Below are 26955 nucleotides of genomic sequence, written 5' to 3' on the forward strand. Positions count from 1 at the left end.
ATGGAGGGTCAACAACAAGTGATGGTTGTTGAAGAAATTGTGGAGGAGGGAGAACAACATGAGCTGGCTATTGAACAACAGCCAGCAAATGTTGTCATGAACTCGAACGAAGAAGAAGCTCAAGGACAATGGGGAAAAATAAAAAAGGTTGCCCCATTTATCATTGGGATGTTGATCCCAATGCTAATTGGAGGCAACTCTATCTTCACTAAAAGGGGATTGAAGGAGGGAATGAGCTTTAGTGTGTTTTTATTTTATAAAAACACACTAGCCTCCATTGTGTTACTTGTGGCTACATTGATTACCAGGTTTGTGTTCACTATCAATTTGTTTTTTCAATTTAATGTGGTTAGGGATAAGATCATACCTTTTAAATGTTTATTTTCTTTCTCATTTGACATTATGTTTTTCTTCTTTCAGAACACCGTGGCCCAAAATGACGCGCTGGCTTGTCATTCGGATCATAGCATTGAGCGTACTCGAGTAAGTAACTACTTTGAAATAAAAATGAAGCTTATTATTGTAATTTCATATGGATAATAGAAAATATAAATAACTTAATCAATTTCCATTGAATAGGCCGGTCTTGAGCCAGATTGCCATATTTTCTGGACTGAAATTCACACCAGCGAGTTTCTCTAGTTGTCTCATTGCCACTGGTCCAGCCTTGACATTAGTTGCCTCCTGGATTTTACAGTATGTTCCACAATTACCAATTGAATGTATTAATTTTTTAAAAACTTATTATAATTGTACATCTTACTAACACCTTGATTTCTTCTCATTGTTGCTATGACAGACTGGAGCACATTGCAATTAGTGAGAGGCGCAGCCAAGCAAAATTGCTTGGCATGGTGATGGTGATTACTGGAGGTTTGGTTGTCGGCCTGTATAATGGCCCAACCATCACAGTGTTGCAGCCCTCGCACATCAGCGGCCAAAATGTCGTTTCTCATCGGCTGACCGAGAATTGGATCCGAGGTCCATTACTGGTGTCGTTCTCTGTGCTCTTCAGTGTTTTGTACAACATCTTGATGGTAAGTTTCGTTGTTCTTTGAAAAAATTCATATTTTACATTTGTCTATGATGCGAGTTTGAAAACCTTGAATTCATATTGAATATGCTGGTTTCTTTTTGCTTGTAACTCCATTAGGAAATGACAACCAAGAAGACAGATGCCTCGCCTCTATTTCTCACAGCATCTATATGCACTCTAGGTGCATTGATGAATTTGATTGTTGCTGTTGCAATGGAGAGTGGATCCGGATTCGTTTGGATCGTGGGCCTAAACACAAAACTCGTCTGCTATCTATATTCGGTTGGTTTAAGAAAAGTAATAAGTGATTTGTATTTTTATTGCTTTACAGTATAAATGACTTATAGTTTTGACCTTGGTCATTTAGGGAATTGTGGTCTCGGGTTTTACGTCATTCCTACAGAGCATGCTGCTGCGAGAGAGAGGTGCTGTGTTCTTGACGTCGTTTAGCCCCCTATCTACAATTTTTGTCATGATGGTGGGTGCTATAGTGCTTAAGGAGGTCATACATGTAGGAAGGTAAAAACCTGCATAGTTTCCTATATATTTTACTTTAACTAAATTTATTCAAAGGACTTAATTGTAAACTTGTTTATGTTGTAGTATTCTGGGGGCTCTCATTATCGTTACAGGGCTTTTCATCCTTCAATGGGGCAAGCTCAAGGCTAGTGCATCTGAGGATGGCTGACGCACTTGGTATGATTTATAAAATTATTGATGTTCATATGAGATGTTGGATATGCATTGTTTTGATCAACTTATTGCATGTTTTCAGTTCAATGGAAGGATGCATTGAAGGGTGGCTGCTCAAATTTAAAGCTAGGTGGCTGCTCAAATAGTTTTAGTAGAAAAACTTCGTTTAATCGAGAATGATAAATGTAATAGTTTAGAGTTGTACTTTTAAGGCCAGTTGCCGACCATCGAGCACGGCCTTCTCAAGCGGATCTTTTGCTTCTTAGAATTACAAAATTTTAGTTCATACAATTGCATGCAAAAAAGTAGTGATGTGTAAGCTTGCAAGGAAATAACATGTAAGCTTGGGGACTGGTGGTGAGAGGTAGGCGACTCAGTGAAGATGAGAAATGAGATTCCCTCGAATTGAATTGAAGGGGTATTTTTCTTTGGTTTTTAGAACCTATGTACACTTGACTCTTTTTAATTTTTTTTTCTTTTCTTTTCAACATGAGTTATTTATATTCACACCCTTCCTATTTTAGATGACCAACTAAGGACTGCCACATGGCCAAAGTGATGCTACTCCGGCTAGAACCATTTGGGAGCTTATTCGAGCTTAGAGCATATGATTTTAGGGGATTACATGGTCCGAATTGGATCAGTGTCACCTTAAAACTAAGGCCAAACCAATTATAATATAATGGTTTGGTTCGGCTTGCTTTTGATAAAAATCATGAAGGAAACCAAACCACTTTATGATGATTTGGTTCGGCCAGTTCGGGCGTAAGCCCAATTCCCTTTCTTTTTGTGTTTTTTTAACATTGTTAGCCCAATTACAACAACAAAATTCACAACTTGCTCCATATTTAAATCATTTTATAGAGTACAAAATCATCCTAAAGCTCAACATGCCATAAAACTTCAAATTTCAATGACTAATATAGCTCAATGCAAATATCCATATATTGTTTCGACCAAAAAAAAAAATCCAAATATTTGTTATTACATAATTAGAAAATTAAACATGTAAATAAAATATAAATAAATAAATATACACATACACGATCTGTTTTGTTTTAGGCCGGTTTACAAAAGCTTAAAATTAAACCATATACCGGTTCGGTTTGACTTTTTCTTATTTTAAACCAAACCAAATCGATAATTATAGTTTAAACTGATTAATTTCATGAGTTCGACTAAATTGATGCCCACCCCTGTCTGAATTAGCGCACAAAGGAATAAATTATCTCAAATCTAATACATGTTTTTCATACCAGTCTATGCCACGACACCCAAGACTAAGCCACATCTCATTTATGAGCCCCGATAATTTTTTGTAATTTTAGAAACTCTCACAAGTGTGTAAACACCAACTTTTTGAAGTTAAAAGAAGAGTTTTGAATTAAGTTGAATTAGCATGGTTTTATTTTAAATTATAAGAAGAGCTAGAAAAGTGTTTTGGAAAAGTTTTGCATGTTATTTAGAGAAATAGAGGTTACATAGAAATAGTAGAGGTGAATACGAGTCCTTAGAAATTTTTGGAGAATGTTTTGGAGCTCGAAGATATTTTTGATGAATTTTAGAAATTATACTTTAGATTATCCAAGCACTCACCTATATTTTTGAATTAGTTTATTTGAGTACGGATCTTTATTTGTTCTCATAAGTTTTCTTTCTTTCTTATTTTTTTTTTCTTTTAAAAGATCGTTGGTGTATAAGCTTGAAGTAGGTGGTTAAGAAATGTCATAATCGTTGACCATATATGGTAGTTTAGGGTTAGCTTAGGTCCTATAAATAAGGAAAATATCAGGTACTTTTTTTCTTCTAAGAATTTAAATTGTTTGTTTGGAGGCCAGTCCTAAGGGGAGACGTCGAAAATAGTATAGATTCACACAAGAAAGAGAGGTAGAAGACGGAAGAACAAAGCATAAAATTGAAGCTTCTAGCAATGAGTAAAGATGTTGCTTGCTCTGGATGAGTTGAAGATGACTTGCTGATGTTGATATAACATTATATGAACTTGGCATAAGAGTTTGGAGTATGGGAACTAAAGACCAACAAGTTTAGTAAATGAGAATGCATGTGCTTGGCTTGGTGTTGGATATGCTTGAGTTTGTGTATTGATAATTTGTTGTTTGTGGCTATGACTATGGGAATTTAAGAGTTTCGAGAGAATGAAGATGGAAAAAAAAGCTTAAGGTTTGAAGGTTACGGGGTTTACATAACATGCATAAATAGTGAAATGTAATGATGAAGCTTTATCATTAATTTTTGCAATTACGGTTGCTCTTATTTGGTGCAATGCATTTATGATTGGGTCTAATTTATAGCTTTGAGGTCTGACCTTCCCCTTTTTAAAAATGCTTTGTGGATTCCAATAACAAAGTAGCTATTTATTTTGACTTATCTTTTTTTGGTAAATAATTTTTTACTATTTAATTTACTTGAATTCACGAAAAGCCATTTGTGATGAGAGTTCACCTGCGATTTGCTTTAAATGTGGTTTATTTAGTGGAGAATAGTTAATAAAATATGAAATGGGAAAAATATGAATTATATATACGTGTTTTATTTAGTAAAATTTTGAAAAAATAGAAATGAAAAGTTCAGTCACTATATAATATTTAAATATAATTTATTTAAAATTTTGTAATATTTATTATTTTTATTCAGTAATTTATTAAAAATATAATACGCAAATTTTGTCTGTATTATTGAAAATTTTGTAACTTGTATTAAATGTGAAGAATACATGTGTATTGTACGTTTGATTTTTAAAAACGTATATTTTATCGAATCTTAAAAATGTGTACGGAAAACGAAAGTTTTAAAAAAAAGTACATATGTTTATAATATGACTATTATACAGAAAAATGCAAACTAGGTGGTGAAGCATTATCAATAGATATGTAATGATAATATGACCACTGCTATGGGACATAATATCGAGGGCAATGGGTTGAATGAAGGTGTCCATTTTACGATGCTAAAGCCTACACCAATGTATTCCATTGTCTGATTCACATCTTCGTTGCATTCATGTTCGGGTAATTGAGTACCTAGCTAGACAAGTAACTTGTTACAATGTGTCCTACGGACGAACCCCAAATCGGCTCGAGCTGAGCCAATTCCAACCAACAGTAGCTTCTATTATGCCTCAAAATTGCGCATCATGACTCTAAATTTTCGGAGTTGAGGCGGGCAATGGCCCATTGCTAAACCCTAGTAGAAGTCCAACGACATAAGCTTTTAGATCAAATAAAAGCTGTTTGTCAGAGCATTGAGTCCAACATCTGTAGTCTAAATCGAGCGCATGATATACATAAAAAAACACTAAAACCTAATATGAAAAATATCAAATTCTGTTTGCCATAACAATTAGAAAGAAATATTGCGGAGCTAAGCAAGAACATACAATCAAGAATACACATTATCAGACCAAGAAAGAATTACAACAAATGATACAATCAATCAAACATTATCAGAGCGAGGTCGTAGTTTTGGAAATCAGCACGGCTAACGGCTGACTTCACAGCCTTCCTAGACTTTCTGCATCTTCACAAAGTTCGTAAAAACATTTATTCTAAAATTATCTACCAAGGTCCAAGCTGTACAGCTACTGTCCACTTCGTTTCAGTTCAAAACCAATAACATCCCTTTCGCAATTTGCTTGGTCAAAGTTTTTGAAAATTTCTGTTTTATAAACGTCAATTTCCTTGAACAGCACAATTGCACAGATCCTGCCTGCTCAACACGCATGAACATATAATTTGTTTTTTGGTTGGGAATAAGAACTAACTGTCCGGCGAATGTCAGAAGCTCCATCGGTCTAATTGCACTTTGGCTTCAGCCATGTCTTTCTGTGCTTTCTTTCTCCTATAAAATATAGGGCAATCCCGACTGGAAGAAGATATAGCATGAGTTAAATACAAACGCAAGCTGACAGACGGACATGGCATAAGTACAGTGAATGGATGGCAAGACAGCTGTAGCACAGCCACTCCTTGCAATCCCAACAGGGGGACAATAGTATGGTATATAAAAAATAAAAAAAGCCAAAAAAAATGCTTTTTTTTTTAATCACAAACGGTCCCTGAGGTTCACAAAATTATCACCTTTAGTCCTTTACCTTTTTTTGTGACATGGTTGGTCCTTAACGTTACTACACGTACATCAAATTGGTCCCTCCGTCAAAAATTCCGTTAAATTGATGACGTGGCACATATGTGGAGCCCACACCAATGATATAGAGCCACGTGGCTTTGAATAAAATTTTTTTTGTATATTTAAATTATTTTAAAACTTAAAATTCTAAAACATTTTTAAATACAAAAATATTTTATAAAACAAAAACAAAAACCAGTAGCATCCTTCCCCTCCCCCTCCGTCTCCCTGTTTCCCTCTCTCTGTTCTCTCTCCCATCATCCCTCTCCCTCTGCCCTCTCTCTCTCCCCTCTGCGTTCTCCCTCTCCCTATGTTCTATTTCTCCTGCACCCACCTCCGAGCCTTACCCACGACCCAACGCCCAACCCTCCCTGACCCACTCTTTGCCTCTCGTTCCCCCCCCTTCCTCGCTCTACCTCTCTCTCTCTCTCTCTGGTTTCTTACTTTGTTTTTTTTAAATGATTCTTTCAAATTTTAAAACATTTTTATTGATTTTAAGTTTTAAAATATATTATTTATTTTATTTAAAGCCGTGTGGCTCTATAACATTGGATTTGTGGGCTCCGCATATGTGCCACATCAGCACTTTAACAGAATTTTTTACGTAATCTCAAGGAAAGGACCAATTTGATGTACACTTAGTAACATTAGGGACCAACCATGTCACAAAAAAAACATAAACGACCAAATGTGATAATTTTGCGAACCTGAGGTACCATTTGTGATAAAAACCCTAAAAAAGACTCAAACCAATGATATTAAAATACCTTGTGCAGAGCACATCTTGATGAAGAGAGCCTTGGCACTCTTGGCACTGTGTCCATAACCGCCCAAAAAGTGTTTCTAGCTCAGACACTGCAAGATTACACAATCCATTTCCATAACTTTTTCACTAAAAGAATTTAGATCCAAATATGATAGAATGCTTTTACAATTTAGCACAGAATACAACTCTGAAATTGATCCATACCATGAGCCACTGTTTTGCAATAGAGCTCAGCTTCTCTTCCCTTACAGTGTGAGCAAAGAGTTCGATCCGCGTTGCTGATGGATTAACACAAACATTAAGAAGGTTTTAGGTTCTTTATACCAGGAAATGTAAAGAGATCTAACATGGCACTATCCAACAGTAAAAAAAATTCACACCCCTAAAACCTCAAAGATGCTAACATGATTCGTTGATTGCTTAAAGTGATGTTTTTCTTAGTATGTCCTCTTATTTATGATATATTGTATCCTACATTATGCTTCAAATACAATGGGCCCTTTGAAGTTATGTGCCAGAGATGAATACGTATATCCTTGAGAATTTCTCTCATCCTAACATTTTTCACAAACATGGTAGAACTATCCAAAAGCCCCATAGAGATTATAACATTGGCCCATAAGATTTTAACAAGATGTTTGAGAAAATTTATATCCTAGAAATGGATCCAAAGGTGCACAAAGAAGAGACAGCAATAACTCATGTCCATTGAGTGACAATTCGGTCTATGATGCTATGGTGGGTCATCATAGAGATCCTTTTATGTCTAATGCTTCGGTTATGATTCTATGAAACATACATTTGAGAAAGTCAGTTGCCATGCTTTTCGGTACTCGAAGATTTTGACCATTGATTTAATCCTGGTTTAGGAAGCTTTCTAAAAGCCCTAAAATTAGGTTAATAATTTTCCATTCTCCCACCTATGCTCATAATTTCTAAATTTGGTGCTCCCAATCGAATTTTAAGAATACTTCGGTAATCCTACTAAAACATGTTTCAAATCCTGTACTTATTTAGAAAAAACATCTATTTTGAAACAACTCAAGTCTGTGTCCATAACTCATGCTTTCCTGGTCTTGCCACTCATACCAACAATCTGCTTTACGCCATACAATTTATAAATGCTTATAATGGTGAAACTTGGGGGCCAAAAAACATTTCGACCATAATTTCCATCCAAGCTAAGTTTTCTTGCTAATTAGGAATCAGCACATTACCACAGTAAATGATGTTCATGAGGAATTTAGGGTCATTTAACTACTTAGTAGGCCTACAAATAAAAGCAATCATTTGGAATATGACAAAATCGGTAAAGTTGTACCTAATTAGAGCTTTGCAGCCAACACAAGTGAGTTGTTTCTTTGCAAATTTCATTATTCCACTGTTTGAGGGAGTAGATATTGAGATAGATCTTGTGTGACTTCCATGAAGAAGTTCCTTGCTAGCATTCTTCAAAATGGGCTCAAAAATTCTTAAAAGTGGCTGTAAAATGAAAAGTTATTTAAGCAGGCAACTAAATAAAGACCATATTAGATAATTTTACATATGGAAAGTGCAATGGTTTAAATTGACCTTTAATTTACCAAATTAAACATAATAGTAGCAAACACTTACCTTGCTAATTTGATTTTCAAGGTAGTATTGAGGGTCTATGGGTATGTTATTCTCGAGCACATAGATGGGGTCCTCTGACTTCTCATATGCCTGATTATCATATATCCATTAATATTGATAACCCATAAAGCATTTGCTGTCAAAAGAAAAGAAAAAACTATAAAGAAAAATTACCTTGGCACCTTTTGCAGCTTTAATAATGACATAAGGTACTCGATCCCCAACATTTGGAGCAGTGGCAGCATCTCGCTGTCAATCCCATATTAAAGAAATGGTAAGAGATGGAATAATTTGTTCAATAGTCCATAAACATCAGCATTTTAGTAGAAATTTCAGATGGAGAATATAAAATAGAAGGCACTTTGGTAAGATCACCATTACCAGCCTCATTAGTACACATCATAACACACCAAAAAAGTATCACAAGATATTATTCATTCAAGATTTACAGGACTTTGAAGTGTTCGAGGTGGCTAGGGGGACTCAGAGTAAACATGTCCAAGCTTAAGCTGAATAGGGAATCTGGTGATCATATATCAAACTTAAACTCTCCCTAACATGCATGCCCATCCTCAACTTGAAGAGGCAGACAAATACAGATAGAGAGACAAACATATAGGTGCAGCCTACCCTGCACGCTGCAAACCAACGAAAAATGGAGAACTGGGATCGAACTTAGGACCTCTTACAAACCATGCTCTGATACGTGTTAAACCCACATTTTAATAAGAGTGGTATGAGTGGGAATAGTACAATTTTAATGAGAATTAATTTCATCCTTTAATCAGGGTCTGACATAATACCCTAATTTTTATTAACATTCAAATGTCATCCTGTAACAAAAATTTGAGGCACATTCCAATATCTATCTACAAATAGTTTAAACAAAGTTGGACAAAACTTGTTGAAATTCTACATCTTACAGAGCTTGTTCACATTTTTATGTGCTGTTTCAGCCTGCTAAAATGATTTGGAAATCTAGTGTTCCTCCTAAAGTTAGTGTTTTGGCATGGATCAGAGTTCAAGGAGGAGCAAACACGTGTGATTTGGTACAAAGAAGAGCAACGTTTGTTTGCCTCACTGGTGCTTTTGTGCACAAAAAAAGCAGAATCTAGAAGTCAATGGTTTGTAAATTGCCCATATGCTTTGGGTGCAGTGGGTTCATTAAGGTTGCAGTGGTTAATTGGGTTATTCCTCAGTGATCCTCAAACATTCTTTGTGAAAAAAGTATATGTGTTCTAGTAGTGGTAGGAAACAATTTTTTGGATTTTTCAGGTGATTTGGCTGGAGAGAGAGAAGAACTTATAAGAATTATAGTGGGGAGGAAGAGGGAGAGCTCTTGGGATAAATTAGGGTTTGGGTCATCCTTATGCGCTTCTCTTTCCAGGCTTTAGGGATCTCCCATTTTGTTGACCCAAACATATAAGCGGAATCTCTCAATTTCTGTAATTTTATTTAGATTTGGGGAGCTACTCTAGGGTACTTTTTACAGTTGTCTTACAGTCAAAGATGTAATATGGATTTGTTTTTCTATGAGTTTTATCATTTTATTGGTGGACATCTTGTTAACTGTGTCATGTACTGTGTTTTTGAGTTTCTTTAACAACATTCTGTTTCTAATAAAAATAAATAAATAAACAGCAAGTGTTCATGCTCATTCTGGGAATATCCCTATATTATTAAGAAATTACCGAACAGAATCAAGAGAAGATTAATATGGTAGAGGTTTTTTTTTTTTTTTTTTTTTTTTTTCACACAAGGGTTAGAGATGATTTAGCCTTACCCTAGACTCAAACACTGCTAATAAGCTGGATACAAGAGTGAGCATCAAAGAAGGGTAATAATGTCAACAATTGCTTTACGAGAAGACTAAAACGGATATTTAAAAGGAACCAAGCTCCCAAATGTAATACTATACAACTTATGGTCACTCCAAGAAACGAAAGGGTCTGATTGTGTTGAAAGAGAGGGAAAAGGAGGCCTTTAGGAATCTAATGAGAAATCTTATAACATTCTATACATATTGATGCAGGGCAGCGGCTATAAGCGGCTGTCCAGAGACCCAAACGTACCCAAAATACAGAGAATAGAAGGATAATGCTGTAGAATTGAAGTTGGAAGGAAGATAATTGAGTTCTAGGGCTAAATCCCAACAGAAAACTCTTTAGACTAAAGTCTGAAATTATATTGATTGAAAACTAAATACAGGAGTCTCTTAATAGCCTATTTATACTCGAATATAGAAAACCTAATTGACATAGGAATTAAGAACCTAAACAGGAAATTAAACCAAATCCTAGTAAGAATAGGAAAAGAAGTAAATAACCTATTAATTTAATATAACTAAAACTTAGCCTTATTGGCTGATGCCCACTTAGATTAGGAAAGTCTAATAGATGCTCCCGCATCACATATATATTGGAAGTAAAAAATGAAAAAATCAAGGGGGCATGTTCCCTCCTAAGCCCTGCTTATTCCTGCTATATTGGCTGGGAGTGTGGCCTGCCAAATTGGAGCGACCTTTTAATTATTTGGGATTCTTGGGGGATATTTGAGCTTACGGGATCCTGTAGAAGAAAAGACAGGTGATGTCTGGACAGGTGGAGGAAGGGGTGTCTCTCTAGAGGAGGTGGACTCATTCTTACACAGTGAGTCAGGTAGTATCTCTACTTATTTTGTCAATCTTCAGACTACCAAGTAGAGTGGCCAAGAGTCAAGAAAATCCGATGAGAAACTTTCTATGGGAATGGAGTGCTCAAGGGAAAGAATATTTTGTAACATCATAGAAAGTGTTTATTTCTTTGCCAAGGTTGTACACCATGATGTTTCCTTTGCCATTTACAATTTTCTTATTCTAACATCATAGAAAGTTTTTTTTTTTTTTTTTTTTTTTCTTCTCGGTTTCACAAAATACAAAAAACACTTTTCCTCTCATATCTTTCATTGATAGTACATACTACCACTAAATTATGTAATTTTAACTTGAAACATCGCCAGAACTCTTGAAATTTCAGTCAAATTCAAATTTGGATATTGAGCAAGCAAATAGAGATTGAAACAAAATCCTCAGACTGATGTAGGGGCAAAGTTAAAAGTTTAGTATATGAGAGTCTTTCTATTTTCCTATGTAATAAATGCAATTTTTTGAAGATATATTGACTTTGAGTCTCTCTATGTCACATGATTAAAGTACTAGGTGTCATAATTATGTCTTTAGAACTCTCAGTGTATTAATGTGGATCTTTCCAGATTCATGTACCAATTACCCTATAAGAGGGGCTTGTGAATTTCTGCTTGTGTGTAAGGCACAGGTTGACTTAGAGTGATTCCAAGGTACCTTTGGTGTGATGCCGAAGGCGGGTGCAATGCTGTAATTTTTCTAATTTCTTTACTGCACACTTTTGGTGTGAAGCCAAAGGTCGGAGTGAGTCCGGATCTCTTTATTTTGCTACTGTCCTATATCACAGCCACACAGCCACAAGCAGATATGAACCAACCCCTATGGACTTCTGCTAAAAGCACCATTCAATTTTGAAGCAGTACAGCCTAATTCAAAATTATACCCAATTGAGCATGTTTACAATACTTTTTTTTTTAAATTACAGTAGAAGGGATCCTTTTAACTGACTCAGTTGAATTCATCACCATATAAGTCAGCAGTTATAACTAGTATCTTGAGCCAAACAACAAAATGCTTCCACCCAAAAGGACAATGGAAGAGTGAATTTTGTGCAACGTGTGTGCAGTCAATTAATGGCACTAAGCATTTCTTTTTTTTTTAGTAAAGCTTTTTTTGAGAAGAAATGATAATTTATTGCCAAAGACAATAGAGAAACACGAAAGGAATGTGGCTAAGGAAGCCACAGGGCCCAAGGGCCTACAACGCAAGCAAAAAACTACAAAAAGCTAAGCTATAGGAAACTGCAGGCAGCAAAAGAACATAAAGCTAAAGATAGAGAAATTCATTTCTTTTTCAAGAATGGAGACAAGCATTTTACAGGAGTGGAAACAAGCATGTTAAAGCAAATCAAGTCAATATTGCATACCTTACGCATACGTTCAGCAAGTTCAACATGAGCTGCCTTTACTTCATAATCATCCCCAGTTTTTGTCAAACCCTGCAAATTTATGAATTTTAGCATGGAAGCCTCACTTTTATCGGGGGAGCAATCAATGAGTTTTAAATAACAATTCCACTACTCTAATAGAGGTGTAAAATGGGCTGGACTGGCATGAGCTAGACACGATTAAAACTGGCATAAAACGACACAGGAAACAAACAAGCCACCAGAGCCAAAGTTTCTTATCTCATTAGGCAAGATCGCACACAAATGGGCCTGAATTAGGAACGACACTATTTGATTTTCTTGAAAAAAAAAAAATTATTTTCAACAATCAAATTCATTTTTCAATTATAACTTGAACATTTAATCATAAGAAATTAGTAAAATCGAAGACAAGTTTAAAAGCACTAAATGCACCCAGAGGAAAACATCATGAGTAAGAATGGGTTGTGGGCCAAGCCACGCCTGGTCTTGGCTATCTATTTGGCTAGGAAAAAGCACTGACACAAATATAAAATCGGTCAGCTAAGCATAACACAAAGCACGAATTGCACTTTAAATGCGTCAGACCGGCATGGCACAACCTGTTTGGCACCTCTATACTTTGGGAAAAAGCCAAGGGACTAAGTGATGACAGCTAAGGCACTATTTAAGCAAAACATTTTTCCAACCTTAGTGATAACCAAAAGCGATAAATCCATGCGATTCATAAGAAGATCTGAGATTGTATTCTTGACATACTGGACTGCCCCAGGAATATCTCTGTCAATCAGTATTTTGTGCAGGCACTCATTTACCAGGTTTTTGACCAACAAGCAATTGTCTCTTCGTACTGTTTCAATACCTGCCAATGATAAATAATGAAATAAGTGATACATTCAACATAACACTGAAATTATAGAGATTGAGAAATTCTAATTAACCTTTAGTATCCATCTTGTCGAACTTATCTGGACTTGTCCACAATAAACCAGCATATCTCTTCTTGCTAATCAGAAGATATGGATAATAAACCTTCTCAAACTCGAGCTTGATAGGCTTCATGACACAGAAACAGAAAATACAGACTTAGAAAATAAACCTTACCAAAGAATGTAAAGATGAGCTAGGTTTGATGATACTATACAGGGAAATAAGTCAAGTACAAATTAGTACCATGTCACATGTATGGTAATACTCTCATACCTAAAGAACCAACAAAAAGCTGTGGAGTTTTACAGGTCTAGTGGAAGATAGCATTAACCGCAAACTGAAGACCACAGTTTGAATTTCACCTTCCCCCTTTGACCTCCTTTCCCCCCAAAAAAAAGACAATTGATAAACAGAAGTCAACTTAATAAGGTCCAGCTCTGTCATCCCACTATTTATATTAACAAGTGTTGAAAACATGAACTTATGATGCATCAATACCTTCTTTTCTCTATAACCCTAAATCTACAAATAATTGAAACCATTTCACTAAAAGAATAGTATGTAAACGTATAGATAGTTTAAATAAACGCTACATTAATCAACTCCCATTTTCTGCGGTCACCTTATTTCGTTCTGGCTTGAGAGGACTTTTTAAGATGTTCCCAAGAACTTCTGTGTGTGCATGTATGTGAGCAGTCCACACGTATCTCTAATTAGCACTATAGTAATGAGCAACCAAAGACACAATACTTCAACAAAAAAATATAAATCAAGTGACATCAACGCCTACTTTTATGAAAGTTCCACTGATGTATTCAGCAGCTTCTCTCCCCAGGTTCATTGCTGCTTCAACGGTGGACACACCGAATTGCACCATAACTGAGTCTGTGTCCCCGTATATAACCTAAGGCAATAACATTGTCAACTTGCATCGGATACATGTGTAACAATTATCAAGTAAGGATAAAGGTTCACGATAAAAAACATGTAAAAAAAATTTATACAAGTGATATTGAGGGAGGGGGGATTCGAACACAAGATCTCGGCTGCAAGTTAACTACTGCTCTTAACCACTTGAGCTAGAAGGCCCTTGCGAAAACAAAAAAGAATTAATTTGCCATCATGCATGACAAGACCCTTGCGAAAACATGTAAAGAATTAATTTGCTATGCTGCATGACAAGAAATAACTGGATAAATTTATTAATGCTTCCTAGTGTAACTGTCGCAATAAAGATTTGAACAAGGATGAATTTCATTATGTTCACCATATGTTCGTACTTTTTTCTAACATCATATGTTCATAATGCTCAAAATAATATACAATTTTTTAGGAGTTACTTGATACATGATGAAGATTGTAAGATGACGAGGCAACATTACACTGATAAAGGCCCAGAAAACCCAAAAGCGCCAAAGACAATAATATTAGTTACTCAACTCACAAGAATATATCCCCCTGCCACTTTCCCATACAATAAATATTTAAAGCCAAAACCCTAAGAAGATGAGCATTTACTCTTTTTTGTTCCTGTTTTGATGAGAGCACTAGACTTGATTTCAGAACAAAAAATTAACAGAACTCATTTGAAGATTAAATAATTTTGAGACAGCAATGGAGGCACAAAAGGAAGAGAATCACAGCAACATTTTGCCACCAGAAACATGTATCCTGGTATTCCAGTTATTGGAAAGCTCACTAATCAGACAGATATTATCGACTAAGATACAGACACTACTGTCGGTCTAACCCTAAAGCCTATAAATGGTACAAATTTGGGTGAGTATCCTATTAAGAAACGGTCACACACAAGAGCCAGCAAATAGGGTGGCACACCCAAAAAAGAAGAAAAAAGAAGGAAAGAATAAATATGACTAACTGATTGGCTCAATGTGAAGCCTAGCACATATTTTACATTAAAAATATATTCATTGCTTTCACAAGAACACTTTTTACAGTACAAACAACAACAAAAAAAGTTAAATAACATAGGTTTCCAACAATTGTAAACCTGTTATTGAGGAAAAGTTGCAGTGACATACCTCAGCATTGTGTTCGTAGCCTTTAAGTATGGTAAATTTTTCTTTTACAAGATTTTTTGTGTGCTCAATCATCTGTCGACCTTTACAAGACAACCAACTCATAAGATCAGGCACAGCTCAATCTGTTCAATAGAGTAATATAATGATAACTAAACGATTATGTTTGAAATGTACCATAGCTCGTGACACTTGATGATATCTCTATGCATGGTAACTGACCAACAGTAGCTCCAGTAAACCCATATACAGAATTTGCACTTATCTAGATTAAGTGACAAATGAATATATGAACACATATACACAAATACAAGCATACTTGTAGTGGAAAAACTATGTTTAAAAAAGAATGAAAACAGTTCAAATTTATACTTTTAAGGCCAGTTGTCGACCATCAAGCACTGCCTTCTCAAGTGGATCTTTTGCTTCCTAAAATTTAAAAATGATAGTTCATTTAGTCACATGCAAACAAATAGTGATGTGTAAGCTTGCAAGGAAATAACATCTCATATCCACACAACAAAATTTCTAAAACAGTCAGCAAAAGCCATTGAAATACATAAAGGTAATATACCTTTAAATCTGCCTTTGCTCTCTTACGAGCAGCTAGTAGTTCTTCAAGAATTTCAGGAAGTATTCCCTGAAAGCATATTATGATGCATTCTTATTAATCCAATGATTTACTTGATAAGAAAAAGTAGAGATATGACATACCAAATTAAATAAAGAACTTTTAAAACCTGGCATATTTGATGATTAGAAAAACAGCATTAATAACATAAAATATATACATATATATATATGACCTTCTGCAAATTGGATTTAACAAATGTTTCTCCAGATGGAGTTTTGTTGACAAATTCTGGAGGGATGTTGAGTTTGCGAGCATCCTCAGTTGTCACCTTCATAAAGGAAAAGGGGATATGATTTTGGCCAAAAGTTTTTCAGTTAGATCTTTATTTGAGGTTAGATAATAAAATGAACTCCAAAATACAGAAAAGGCATATGACCTAAAAAATGCCAGGAAAAATTACCAAAGTGCAATAGCATAAATTATAGGCCATCATGATTGATGGATATAAAGATGCAAAATCCAAAGTGGCAATTGGCTTTTCATAGAATCCTGCTTTTGCTTCCAAAACCTGGATTTGTAAGTTATGGATATCAAAGCCCATATAATTTCTCATACCATTCAAAATCAGTATAAAGCACAAAATGGGAAACATCAAATGCACAGAGAAGAGAGAATCTGAAACAGTAAGTACCAGGTCACAATATGTAACTTACGTAGTCTGAACATATAGCAGCAGTATCCGTCTTACTACCATATATTCCGAGCAATAAAACTAAGCATTCTCAATTCTTTTTTCTTTTCTTTTTAAAAAAAAAAGGAAAAGAAGAAATTTTATTTCACAAAAGAAACTGTATAGCACCGTGGATAAGCAATCCACCATGAATATATAAGATAAAACAATTATTCATGTTACAACTAATTTCGCAAACCAAGACACTGCAGCTTTCCAGTGTAAAACAATGTCAGAAATAGAAGTGTTCGTAAACTCAAGAGAAACATATGCCCAAAGCACCACCCCAATACCTGACCTTCTCCCAAACCTCCTCCACTTCCAACCCCCTAACAACTTCGAAGATCCTTTGGTTTCTTTCCGACCAAATAGCCCAAATGATAGCCATCATCGTACAGCCCTATAATACTTTAGCCTTCTTTGCACTGCCAAATACTTTTAATTTCTCACCCAGCAAAGAAAAGCAGTCTTTTGGTGCCACCCAACTTACATTAATCTCATTAAATAACAAACACCATAATTTCCAGTTAAACAGGCAAGATAAGAAGACATGATCCACACTCTCCCTCACACTCTTGCACAAAATACACCTGAGTATTCTCAATTCTTAACAGGCAAGATAAGAAGACATGATCCACATTCTCCCTCGCACTCTTGCACAAATTTTACCTTTACATTTAAGGTTAATCTAAGATCATACGATGATTGCACAATTCCATGTACACCATGTTCTAACTCGTTCTATTGTTTTAACTTACTGTGAAATATAAAATTATAGCAACAATGCTCGTTGTAGTTAGTAATAGTTATAATATTCACCCTAGACATCTATGCTTGACTCCAAAAACTAATATTGGATCATTAACAGAGATGAAAAGCCCTTACTAACTTCCAATGGATGTGTTGTAAAACAGCAAAGATTGTACCTAGTCTCCTCCCTCCCCTTCCCTCCCCTCCACCTCTCCCACCATCCCTCCCATCCTTGAAAATATTCACCTAAATTGGAAATCATATCATTTAATTGTTATCAAATAAATATGACCACAATGATTCCGGTTTGGTTAAAACTATCACCATTTAATAAAAAAGTTAGAGAGTTTTCAATTTGGCTGGTTTTTCAAGAATGATCCTTCGCTGGAGACTTACAAACTATACGCTTCGGATCATCAAATTATACACTATATGAATATATTGTTATTTGAAGAACCCCTCAACTGAAGCACTTTCTATGTGTGTGTGTGTGTGTATATATATAACTATTTTCTTATCTGGACAGTACTTCCCTTATTTGCATAAGAAGCCAAGCAAAGAAAGTTTGAACGGAGTAGCTGCACACAGGAGTTATGGGAGAAAATTAAGCATTGGGAAAAGAAGGAAAGAAGCTTGAAAGAAGACGTTTCAAAGGAGAAATTTAAGAAGAAATCATAGCATGGCTGCCCAGCCCTACTTCTTTCTTAACACATAGGCAGGCCAAGTTATAGCATAAAGTCAGTGATTTTACAAAATTATCCTGGAGTGGACACAGGCAAGATTTGCATACAAAGGGAAAATTTTAGTAAGAATTTAAGAGGTGTACATTGAGAAACATAAATCTGCAGTCCAAGAAAAAAAAAAAAAAAAATCCTCCCCTTGAATCTGCAAAAGAAACTACACTTTATAGACTGAAACATCAGCCCAGCAAAGACAATATTTTATTTCTACAAGCAAGCAGAATGTTTATAAACAACCTGAAGAAAATAAAGTTCAGAGACAGTAGTATTCAAAAGATTGATATCATAAGATCTCCATCATAAACATGAAACACCTTCCCTGCACAACCCCCAGCCCAAAGAAAAGTAGTTCTTTTACACTGCAAGCATGACGATGCTATTATAAGCAACTGAAGTGGCAGTCAAGACAATGAACTTACAGTGGCACCTTCGTATGTCCCTTGCTCAGATCCAGCCTGTTTGACATTTGGAATAAGAAGGTTCTTCTGTTTTGCCTTCCTAAGAAGCTGAGAAAGCACCTGAAAATGGTTGGGATTAAATATCTTCATATCTAAACTATTGTGTTATTTGCAAGTCTTCATTTGCAAAATTTATTATATTAACCTTGATGCTCTGCCCTCTGGATAGAAGAAACGATATGGGAACACCTGTCACTCGAGCCATCTCTACATAATTGTAAATATACATCAGTTTGTCCAAAAGCCTCTGTGGGAGGTAAGCATCCTGCAATGAAACAGGAAAGTTGATCAATTGTCACATAATTTGAAGTGTATTTTCTTCTATTTAAAGTTGAATTGATACTATGCTCTCATATAAATCTTGTATTTCTTAGAAAAAGAAATTGATAATGCATTCTCGTCTATATTACACGTAAATGCAATGGAACATATACAAAATGATACACGTACTGCAAATCTTTGAAACTATGATGCGAAAACCAATGATATGACGATTAAATGATATTATATGTTTTGTATTCACTGATTCCATTCCATTTCCATTTTTCTTTTCTCCTTTTCCTCCCTTACATGAGATGCAAAAGCCAGAACCCCAGCACAATGGGTTTTCCAGCCGATGATGAGTTTCCTAAGAATCCTATTCCCAATTGGAATTGTCATCCCATATTGAAGAGGGTTCAATATATTTGGTAATCATATTCCTATTAGGATTAGATTCCCTCATTGATCACAACGGCCTTTATAGTGGCTATATACGGAGCTCTGTTGTGCTAGTTTACAAGCATCATCATCAGCAAGCAAAAGATAACAATATTCAAAATTCCACTTCAAAAAGTGAGTAAGCGGGAATACCACTCCAGAGAGAGTGAGTGGAGAGCAAAACAATTGATTATCACTCAAGGAGTTAAAAGTGAGAATATTGAAGGGCAAAACAATTGATTTTCCTTAATTTCTTGTTCTTTCTAATTGTTCATCAAGTCTTGAATCTAGAGGCTTGATCAGATAATCTGTTGTAAACATTATTGATATAGTGGATATTTGTTGTTGCTGCCCCATGGAGATAGGCATCTAGCCGAACCATGTTAATTCTTGGTGTTCTTTATCTTCTTCTTTATTTCCTTGGGGTTCCTGAGTTCGTTTGTCTTTCCAATTGTTAAACAATTTCACAACACAAACAATACTGCACAAGGAAGAAAACAAAGAGCTCCTCCCTTTCACGAATATTCTTTTTTTTTTTTCTTTTTTTTCATGTTGTCCATTAACTTCAAAGTACAATTGCATTCCATCACATTCCTATAATGATTATCTAAACTAATTGTGTAGGAGTAAAGCCTAACAAGCATCTTCTAGTTGAGACAGCTTTTCATGCAAGCTAAGTTTGTCTCTAGATCATCTGCTGAGGACGAGTATCATGCCATGGCTTAAAGAACCTGTGAGATCTTATGGCTTCTATCCTTTCTTGATGAGTTGGGGACACTTTTCTGCATCATATCTCGTGATAACAACTCTACCATTATGTTAGTTTCAGATTTTAAACAAATCGAGGGTGATACAGTTTATTTGAGAATATTGTTCCAGCCTCTGTTCCATCATTAGAGCAGACAGATGACATAATCCATTAAACTGTCCTTACTCCGGGCTTTCTATAGGCAAGCTGGGTTTGGTGGACATCTTTGCTCCAGATTGAGAGAGATTATTGGAACTTAGTGTCATTTAAATTTATCATTAATATTGTTATACCTTCAACTGTATTTTTGTCAATTAAATAAATATTTCTAACATAATAGAAGTTCTTGCACACCAAACTTTGTATTTGGAAGGAATTAAAATACGAAACAATCACAGCAATTACTTTCATTATGAGGTTCATCACAATAACAGATAACAGGTACTAGAGTAACTTTTCTGCAACCTTCTTAAATTGTAAAAGTGCTACACTTAATGTCATAATGAAGGTAAGGTGAAAGAATCAAAACAAGATACACACCTTTAGACAATACACAGCAAGTCGCCTCCTAGTTTCTGCATTGCCGTTCTGAAGATCAGATATTATTGAATGGTGGACATCCTCTTTCTGCATGTGATCCAAATGGTGCCAAAATATTAACAAACGTTTTCAACTAAAAAAAAAAAAAAAAGGCATGACGCATTACTTGCCAGAAATCAAGAAATCAAGATAGACAGTAATGATCTTTCCCCCATTCATTTAAAGATCAAATGGAGAGACTATTTCATGACTAGTTATGGCAGATATATGAGTGAAGATAATACAAGGGAACCAATTAGCAGTCAGAAACTCAGAAAATTACTAAACAAGAAATGGGCAAAGACTTCGAGAAGATATTTTAACAGAAAAATTAGCAGGATTTGAAAGCTTGGATGTGCTCATAGAATTGAAAGAGAAAAGGTGGGGCTTGGAGCGGGAAAACATGGGAAATTATGAAGCCCTACTAACAAGGACGACATTATCCAGTAAAGAAAGCTGGTGGAGTTCATGTCCGAACAGATAGCTCTGAGTAATTATTATAATTGAGATTGTGGGGTGCCCCTGATTTTTCAGGGTAAGAAGGGTTAGAGAAAATGCCTATGCACAGAACAATTTGTTAAAGATTTAGTGCCCACTGTAATTAGGTTAACCCAAATAAATAATAGGTGGAAGTAGTTAGCAAAAATATGATAGCATGTGGCCAAATGAGCGAGAAAAAATGGAGGACTAGGACTCAATGTAGTGGTGTCATCTTAATATAGGCTGTGTTTACCACCAATGTCTATCAAACTTATTTGATGCTTGGGTACAACAAAAGATGGAAATAAAGGGCACAATATAAACAGAACCTGAAGCTGGCTTTTTTAATTCATAAATTTACCACACAATTCAATTATAATTGTAAATCCAAACTTTATACACTAAAAATATGGTTATCTGTATCTTATGCACATGAACATGGTCATAGCTTTTTCCATTAATGATATTTCTCAAATCAAATCCTTCACAAATTCCTATGTATAAGGAAGGAATCAAGGCAAACAATCTATTAGGGACATACTACGGATCTTTTACTACAATAAACACTTTCCGGAAGTGCTGGAAAAATATATATCTTGAGAAAAAATAAAAGCAGCAAATATCTCTACTTTAGATGTTAATATAGTCAGAAATGCTTTTATATTGACAGAAAAACACACTAAATACTTTTGGGCTAAAGAGTGATCTTTTACCTAATATAAAAGCTGTGAAAAGGGGTAACTATATATATGTGAAAAGAAATCAAAACCTTACCTGCTCAGAAAGAAAGTGTGCCGAGACAGAATTCAATGAATAAGAACTTAATTTGTAATCTCGTTGCATAGCCTACAACAAAAGGAAGTAAACAGAAATCAAGATGAACATTTCATTGAATCGATCAGAATAACAAATCTCAAGGATCAGGAATAGAGTAAATTGAACCAGAAGACAGTGATAAAACCTGGAATAAATCAAATTGAACCCTCCCTTCAACTGTTACTTCTTTACTTTCCCTGGTTCCATACTGCCTGTAATACCAATATTTTTTTGTAAGAAACAAGAAACTTTACTACAAACACAAAAAGAAGTACAAAGCACGATGGAGAAGTCAATCAGGAAATGATAAAAGGACAACAAAAATAACCAATAGACCAGCCAAAGGCCAGATCAATCACACACCATTATACCGAAAAAACAGACCCATTGGGAGAGCATTAATTTTAAAGGAGAAAACAAATACAAAACCACACACACAATTCTCATCAAAATGGTGGCGTGCATAACACAGTAGTAGAAATAAAAATGTAACAGAAGTACATTAATCATAAAAAGAAGATAATCTTCCCAGCCCTAGTCACTGGATAAACTGTTAATTCCCCTCCTCATATAAGGGACCGACATTACCTCAGTTATACAAAAGAGAAAAAAAAACAAAAAACATCAGCAAGAAAATCCAAATCGCCATTTTGATGATACAAAATGGATAAAGTCTAGCAGCAGTCATAGAAATACTTTTAATTTCTTACCTTGAAGAAAAAGTAGTATCTTTGACCCGAACCCTGCTGTTTTTTATGCGGCCAAGCATTGGAAACTCAGCTATTCCCAAAGTCTCAGCTCTCTGAAAACAAAAAATCAGGACGATGAACTGGCTCACTTTATTTTTCATCGTTGCGAATAAAGATCTATCAAAGAAGAACCGTGCATGCACAACCCTTTATGCTTTAAATAGATGTTGCACAGAAAATAAGAATAACATGCTTCAGTTACCTCAATGAGATATGGCAAATCAAATTTACAGATGTTATATCCAATTATGACATCTGGGTCCACCTCACGGATTAAATCCTACAAGAAGATTTTGCTTATTAAACAATTATCACACATCTAAACTTCATGCATAAAAGTTAGATAAAACAGACTGTTAGAATAGAAAATAATTATTGGCCCACATCCTAACAGCTTCAGCATTTAGGAATAGTGGTAAAAAAGCAACCTTTATCATACAAAAGATCCTATTTTCGATTTCCTGAAATTGTAACTTCCCAATGTTAAGTTGAATTCAACAACTTCGGTCCTAGTGGTGGAGAAGGCCCACATGAGAGGGCAACTGTTAGAGCATAAATCATTGTTGACCCACTTCCAATCAGCTTAAAGTTTCGAGAGTAGTAGCAAACCAACAAAATTTAGCACTTATAATCAAATTATAGATGGAAATATAGAAGACAAAAATGCAATATTCCTCTCTAGTGCTAAGACCATAAGTCAAGTCATTGGTGACATTTATGCTTCTTTCCATTCCCTTGTCTTGATCTCAAGCATATATTGAAAGGCAAACAATTACCCAAGGTAATTACAAAAGAAAACTGTGCACTTTTCTCAGTCCAGATGCCCATCACAGGATAAGAATTATTTTTATCTTCCATTTACCAGAATGATGCTGAAATTTACATCATTGCCTTTGTTCCAAATCTCCTATTAAACCCAACTTTCTAGATCTCTCTGTATTTCTTCTCCTATCTTAATTTTGGTTAGGCTAATAGTTCTGTACCTTCTACTTTGTTTCAAATCTCCTATTAAACCTAACTTCTAGATCTCTTTGTATTACTTCTCCTATCCTAATTTTGGTTGGGCTATTAGTTCTTTACCTTCCTACTCTAACTATTCTTCCTTTAAGTAATCTTCATTTTTTTACCCTCTAGAGGACACCTTTCCCTCTGGTACAATTTCTTTTTATTAATAAAGTCTTGGTTCCTAACAAAAAAAGAAAGATGCATATAGTTTTCATTGATGACTAAAGATATTTGGCACAACAGAAGCAAAAACATTAACAAATATGAATGACTAAAATATAGTAAAAGAAAAACCATAAGCAATAAAAGAACAAGTGAGCAAACAAAATGCGGACTCAGGTAAACAGATAAAATTATTACATAAATTCTACAAAACAGAATGAAAAGGACCACATAGTATGCAAGTAGCATAACATCAGATGGTTGCATATCGGGCTTTGGCTTAAGTGCCACACATAATACAGAATGTATTTGTATTTATTATAAAAAAAAGCCACTGAACAGTTTTAGACGGTTAACAACAGAGTTACATCAAAATTACAGGGTATCTTCCCCCTTTTTTCCTTCTCTTTTTTTTTTTTTTTTTTTTTTTTTTTGGAGTAAAAGAGAGTATGTAAGTGCAATTATAGTACCCTCCAAGCCAGCAAGACTTCTCTTTCTGTATCAAAAGACATCACATCAACACCAACTATAGGAGAGCATGACTTGAGAGTCATGACATTACGGATAAATGGCTGATTCTCTCCTTGCAAAGTCACTAGGTTTGCAATCTATAGGAAGGAAAACAGAAACTGATTTCAGAAACAGCTCTTTTGAGTAACATAAAAAATGAATACCATAAAACAGGTAAGTCAGTTAATTGTTTTATTCCAGAAACTCATATTGAAAAGAACTGAACCTGGATTACAGGATCATGGGTAGGCTCAGGAAAATGACCTTTACGGCCAGCACACTCAATGTCAAAGCTCAATATGCGAAATGGAGCCATCTTCGAAAATTCCCCTTCTGGAGCATGGCTGATCAAGTCTGAAAATCTAAGAAAATGGTTGTCAAGGAAACATTTGCCAAGTAGGAAATACTTTAATATGCAAATGACATTCATTCCATTGTTCACCACATGATAATGAGTGCCTTGCATGCGTAAGGATACAGGCAATCGAATTCTAATTGGCAGTACGATGAATGCTTCGCTGTCTTATATCTTCCAGCAGGGACCTCAATCCAATTTCCACCAACTATGTTGCAATCAATCATGAAACGAAGAGCAAAAAGAACATTGCTTTCATATGTCATGAAGCTCTTCATACCAAGACCATCAATTTGTATGCCTCTATCAAGAATACCTGGAAGTTTAAGAGAGTTTGGGATATAAATAAACCATTATTAAACATAAGCTACATGACGGAAACATGGCAGTACACCATGAGATGCAAGACGCAATATGAAGGATTCGGATCCTCTCTTAAACTCATTCTCTACTAACCTACCTCAGCTTTTAATCAGATACAGACACATGGCTAATATCAGATCCTATGGTTTACAATTAGTTTGGCCTTTTGTTTACTTTTGCAAATCGAAATACATTTTTGTAAAAATACACGTCAAACAAAAATAGTTGCGAAGAGCCCTTCCTTGATTCTTCTGTTTCTCTTTATCTATGTTCTTACCCATCAAAAGCTAGAGACTTTCAGCCATTTCCACCATTTTCCTGTTGTTTTTCCCTTCCATTATAATAGGGTTTATCTTCTCTTCAGGTAAAACAACAATGAAACATTAAATAAATAAATAAATAATGAAGAAACTAATAAGCCACATGATCTGATTTTGGTTACATGGTTGGCTACTGTTAAACCTTAGCACTGAAGGAGCTCAGGAGGGGATCCTTGTCCCAATTTGAGAATTTTAGCTCTCAGAATATAAAAAGAGAAAAATTGAAAAGCAATTATCATCAAAGATAATTCTGTGATAATCCACCGTAAAATGCATTCTTCTGCATGTAGGTGATTCATGCAAAAGTAAAGCAGATCCGCCATAAATGTGAATTACTGCACGTTACGAATGTTAATGAAACTGAAACTCTTACCCCGGCAGCTGGCCACCATTGTTGGCAAAGCAACAACAATTTTGAGGAAGGGATGAGAATCCTGCTGCTGGTAATACATGATACTCCTCTTCTGCACCATTTCAATATGGCGAATGAATTTTGGTACCTTACTGTTCCGATTCATCTCCCCCATTCTCCCCTATTGCATCAACAAACACAAAATACATAATCAATAACAGCAATGCAACTTAACAAAGACATCTAAGCTGCTCAAGAAATAAACCCAAAGTACCTCAAGAATTTGATGAAACCTGGAAATATCGTCAGGGCCCATTCCCGGAGGACAGCTGATATAGAAATATGGCTCGAATCCATGAACATGGCAGCAAACACTATGTCCTAGGATGGATTATGCGACAATTTATCAGGCTTAAAAAAAAAATTGCAGTAATTAGTTTAGTAGCAACAATCCTTCAAGGTAATAATTTACGTGCACAATTTTGTTAAATACAGCAGCACATACGATTTCAATGCAACAACATGACACTTCTGGGAACAAATAACAACATATGACCTTTTGTTAAATACCCTTTATTAACACTTGCTCAGATTTCTCACCCACCAAGCAGAATGATAACCCGAAAAGTGAACAAGCTAACCTTCCTTTGTAACCCCAAAAATTCGGATAATTGCAGCGGACCCGGACCAATTAGGCAACAATTCTCTATTGCTATCTCCAACAACATAATCAATCTCCAATTGCTGAAAAGCTGCAGCCCGGAAGGCATAAAAAAACAATTAAAACCGCCAAAATCCAAGACCAAACTGAAGAGTTAGGAAAGTATTTTTTTCAAAAATGGTAACCCATTACAGAAAAAACCCAATCGAGCAAAATTTGAAGACTGACCGATGCTTCGGGAGGCGGAACTGTAGGCATGGGAGATAGACGGGCGGGCCCATTTGGTGAGGCGGGAAGCAAGGGACTGGCGCTCTTCAATGTCGCGAAGAATGAGGTCGTCTTCAGTCTCGAAAAGGGTTTCGTCCAGGAAGACGTCCTCGTCCAGAAATTCATCTTCTTGGGACGTGGCGTGCTGCTTGGGTGGGTTCGCTGGTGACGGCTGTTGTGTTGGCGCTGGCCGTTTTCTGCTTATGCCTTTGTTCATGGCTTTGTGCTGTTCAGGGTTTTTCAGGGTTTTGGGGTCTGGTGCTGGAGACCAGAAAGAAAGCCACTCGGTGGAGAAGAAATGAGATTCCCGCCAAGTTGTGAGAGGTTTTTTAACTAAAAACGCTACGTTTAGGAACCTATCCTCCTT

The 26955-nt window shown here is 35.6% G+C and overlaps 2 protein-coding genes across 2 annotated transcripts; one reads left to right on the forward strand and one right to left on the reverse strand.

Annotated features, from left to right (window-relative positions):
- On the forward strand, positions 1-1724 carry LOC18779388 (WAT1-related protein At4g08300). The gene is made up of 7 exons (XM_020562434.1): positions 1-308; positions 421-483; positions 580-696; positions 800-1037; positions 1154-1318; positions 1404-1555; positions 1640-1724. The coding sequence occupies exons 1-7, from the start codon at positions 1-3 to the stop codon at positions 1722-1724; spliced, it is 1128 nt and encodes a 375-aa protein (XP_020418023.1).
- On the reverse strand, positions 5058-26955 carry LOC18779621 (DNA polymerase delta catalytic subunit). The gene is made up of 30 exons (XM_020562142.1): positions 26550-26955; positions 26302-26412; positions 25935-26041; positions 25682-25841; positions 24749-24941; positions 24497-24632; positions 24231-24368; positions 22796-22873; positions 22555-22646; positions 21990-22056; positions 21803-21874; positions 20510-20596; positions 18668-18787; positions 18484-18582; positions 16305-16412; positions 16077-16172; positions 15845-15910; positions 15643-15699; positions 15448-15535; positions 15274-15353; positions 14022-14135; positions 13243-13357; positions 12991-13163; positions 12302-12373; positions 8430-8504; positions 8256-8345; positions 7963-8123; positions 6846-6919; positions 6643-6730; positions 5058-5611 (listed from the first exon to the last, which is right to left on the reverse strand). Exons 1-30 carry the CDS (start codon positions 26803-26805, stop codon positions 5524-5526), a joined length of 3261 nt encoding a protein of 1086 aa, XP_020417731.1. The 5' UTR covers positions 26806-26955; the 3' UTR covers positions 5058-5523.

Source organism: Prunus persica, chromosome G4 (assembly GCF_000346465.2).
Source record: "Prunus persica cultivar Lovell chromosome G4, Prunus_persica_NCBIv2, whole genome shotgun sequence".
Classification (NCBI taxonomy): Eukaryota; Viridiplantae; Streptophyta; class Magnoliopsida; order Rosales; family Rosaceae; genus Prunus; species Prunus persica.

Excerpts from the sequence above, each read along its gene's own strand:
- LOC18779388 (XM_020562434.1), top strand. The coding sequence starts at position 1 with ATGGAGGGTCAACAACAAGTGATGGTTGTTGAAGAAATTGTGGAGGAG. Across the intron at positions 309-420 it reads GTGGCTACATTGATTACCAG|AACACCGTGGCCCAAAATGA; the intron begins GTTTGTGTTCAC and ends TTCTTCTTTCAG. Across the intron at positions 697-799 it reads GTTGCCTCCTGGATTTTACA|ACTGGAGCACATTGCAATTA; the intron begins GTATGTTCCACA and ends TTGCTATGACAG.
- LOC18779621 (XM_020562142.1), bottom strand. The coding sequence starts at position 26,805 with ATGAACAAAGGCATAAGCAGAAAACGGCCAGCGCCAACACAACAGCCG. Across the intron at positions 15,536-15,642 it reads GTCGACAACTGGCCTTAAAA|ATAAGTGCAAATTCTGTATA; the intron begins GTATAAATTTGA and ends CACTTAATCTAG. Across the intron at positions 6,731-6,845 it reads TTGCAAAACAGTGGCTCATG|TGTCTGAGCTAGAAACACTT; the intron begins GTATGGATCAAT and ends GTAATCTTGCAG.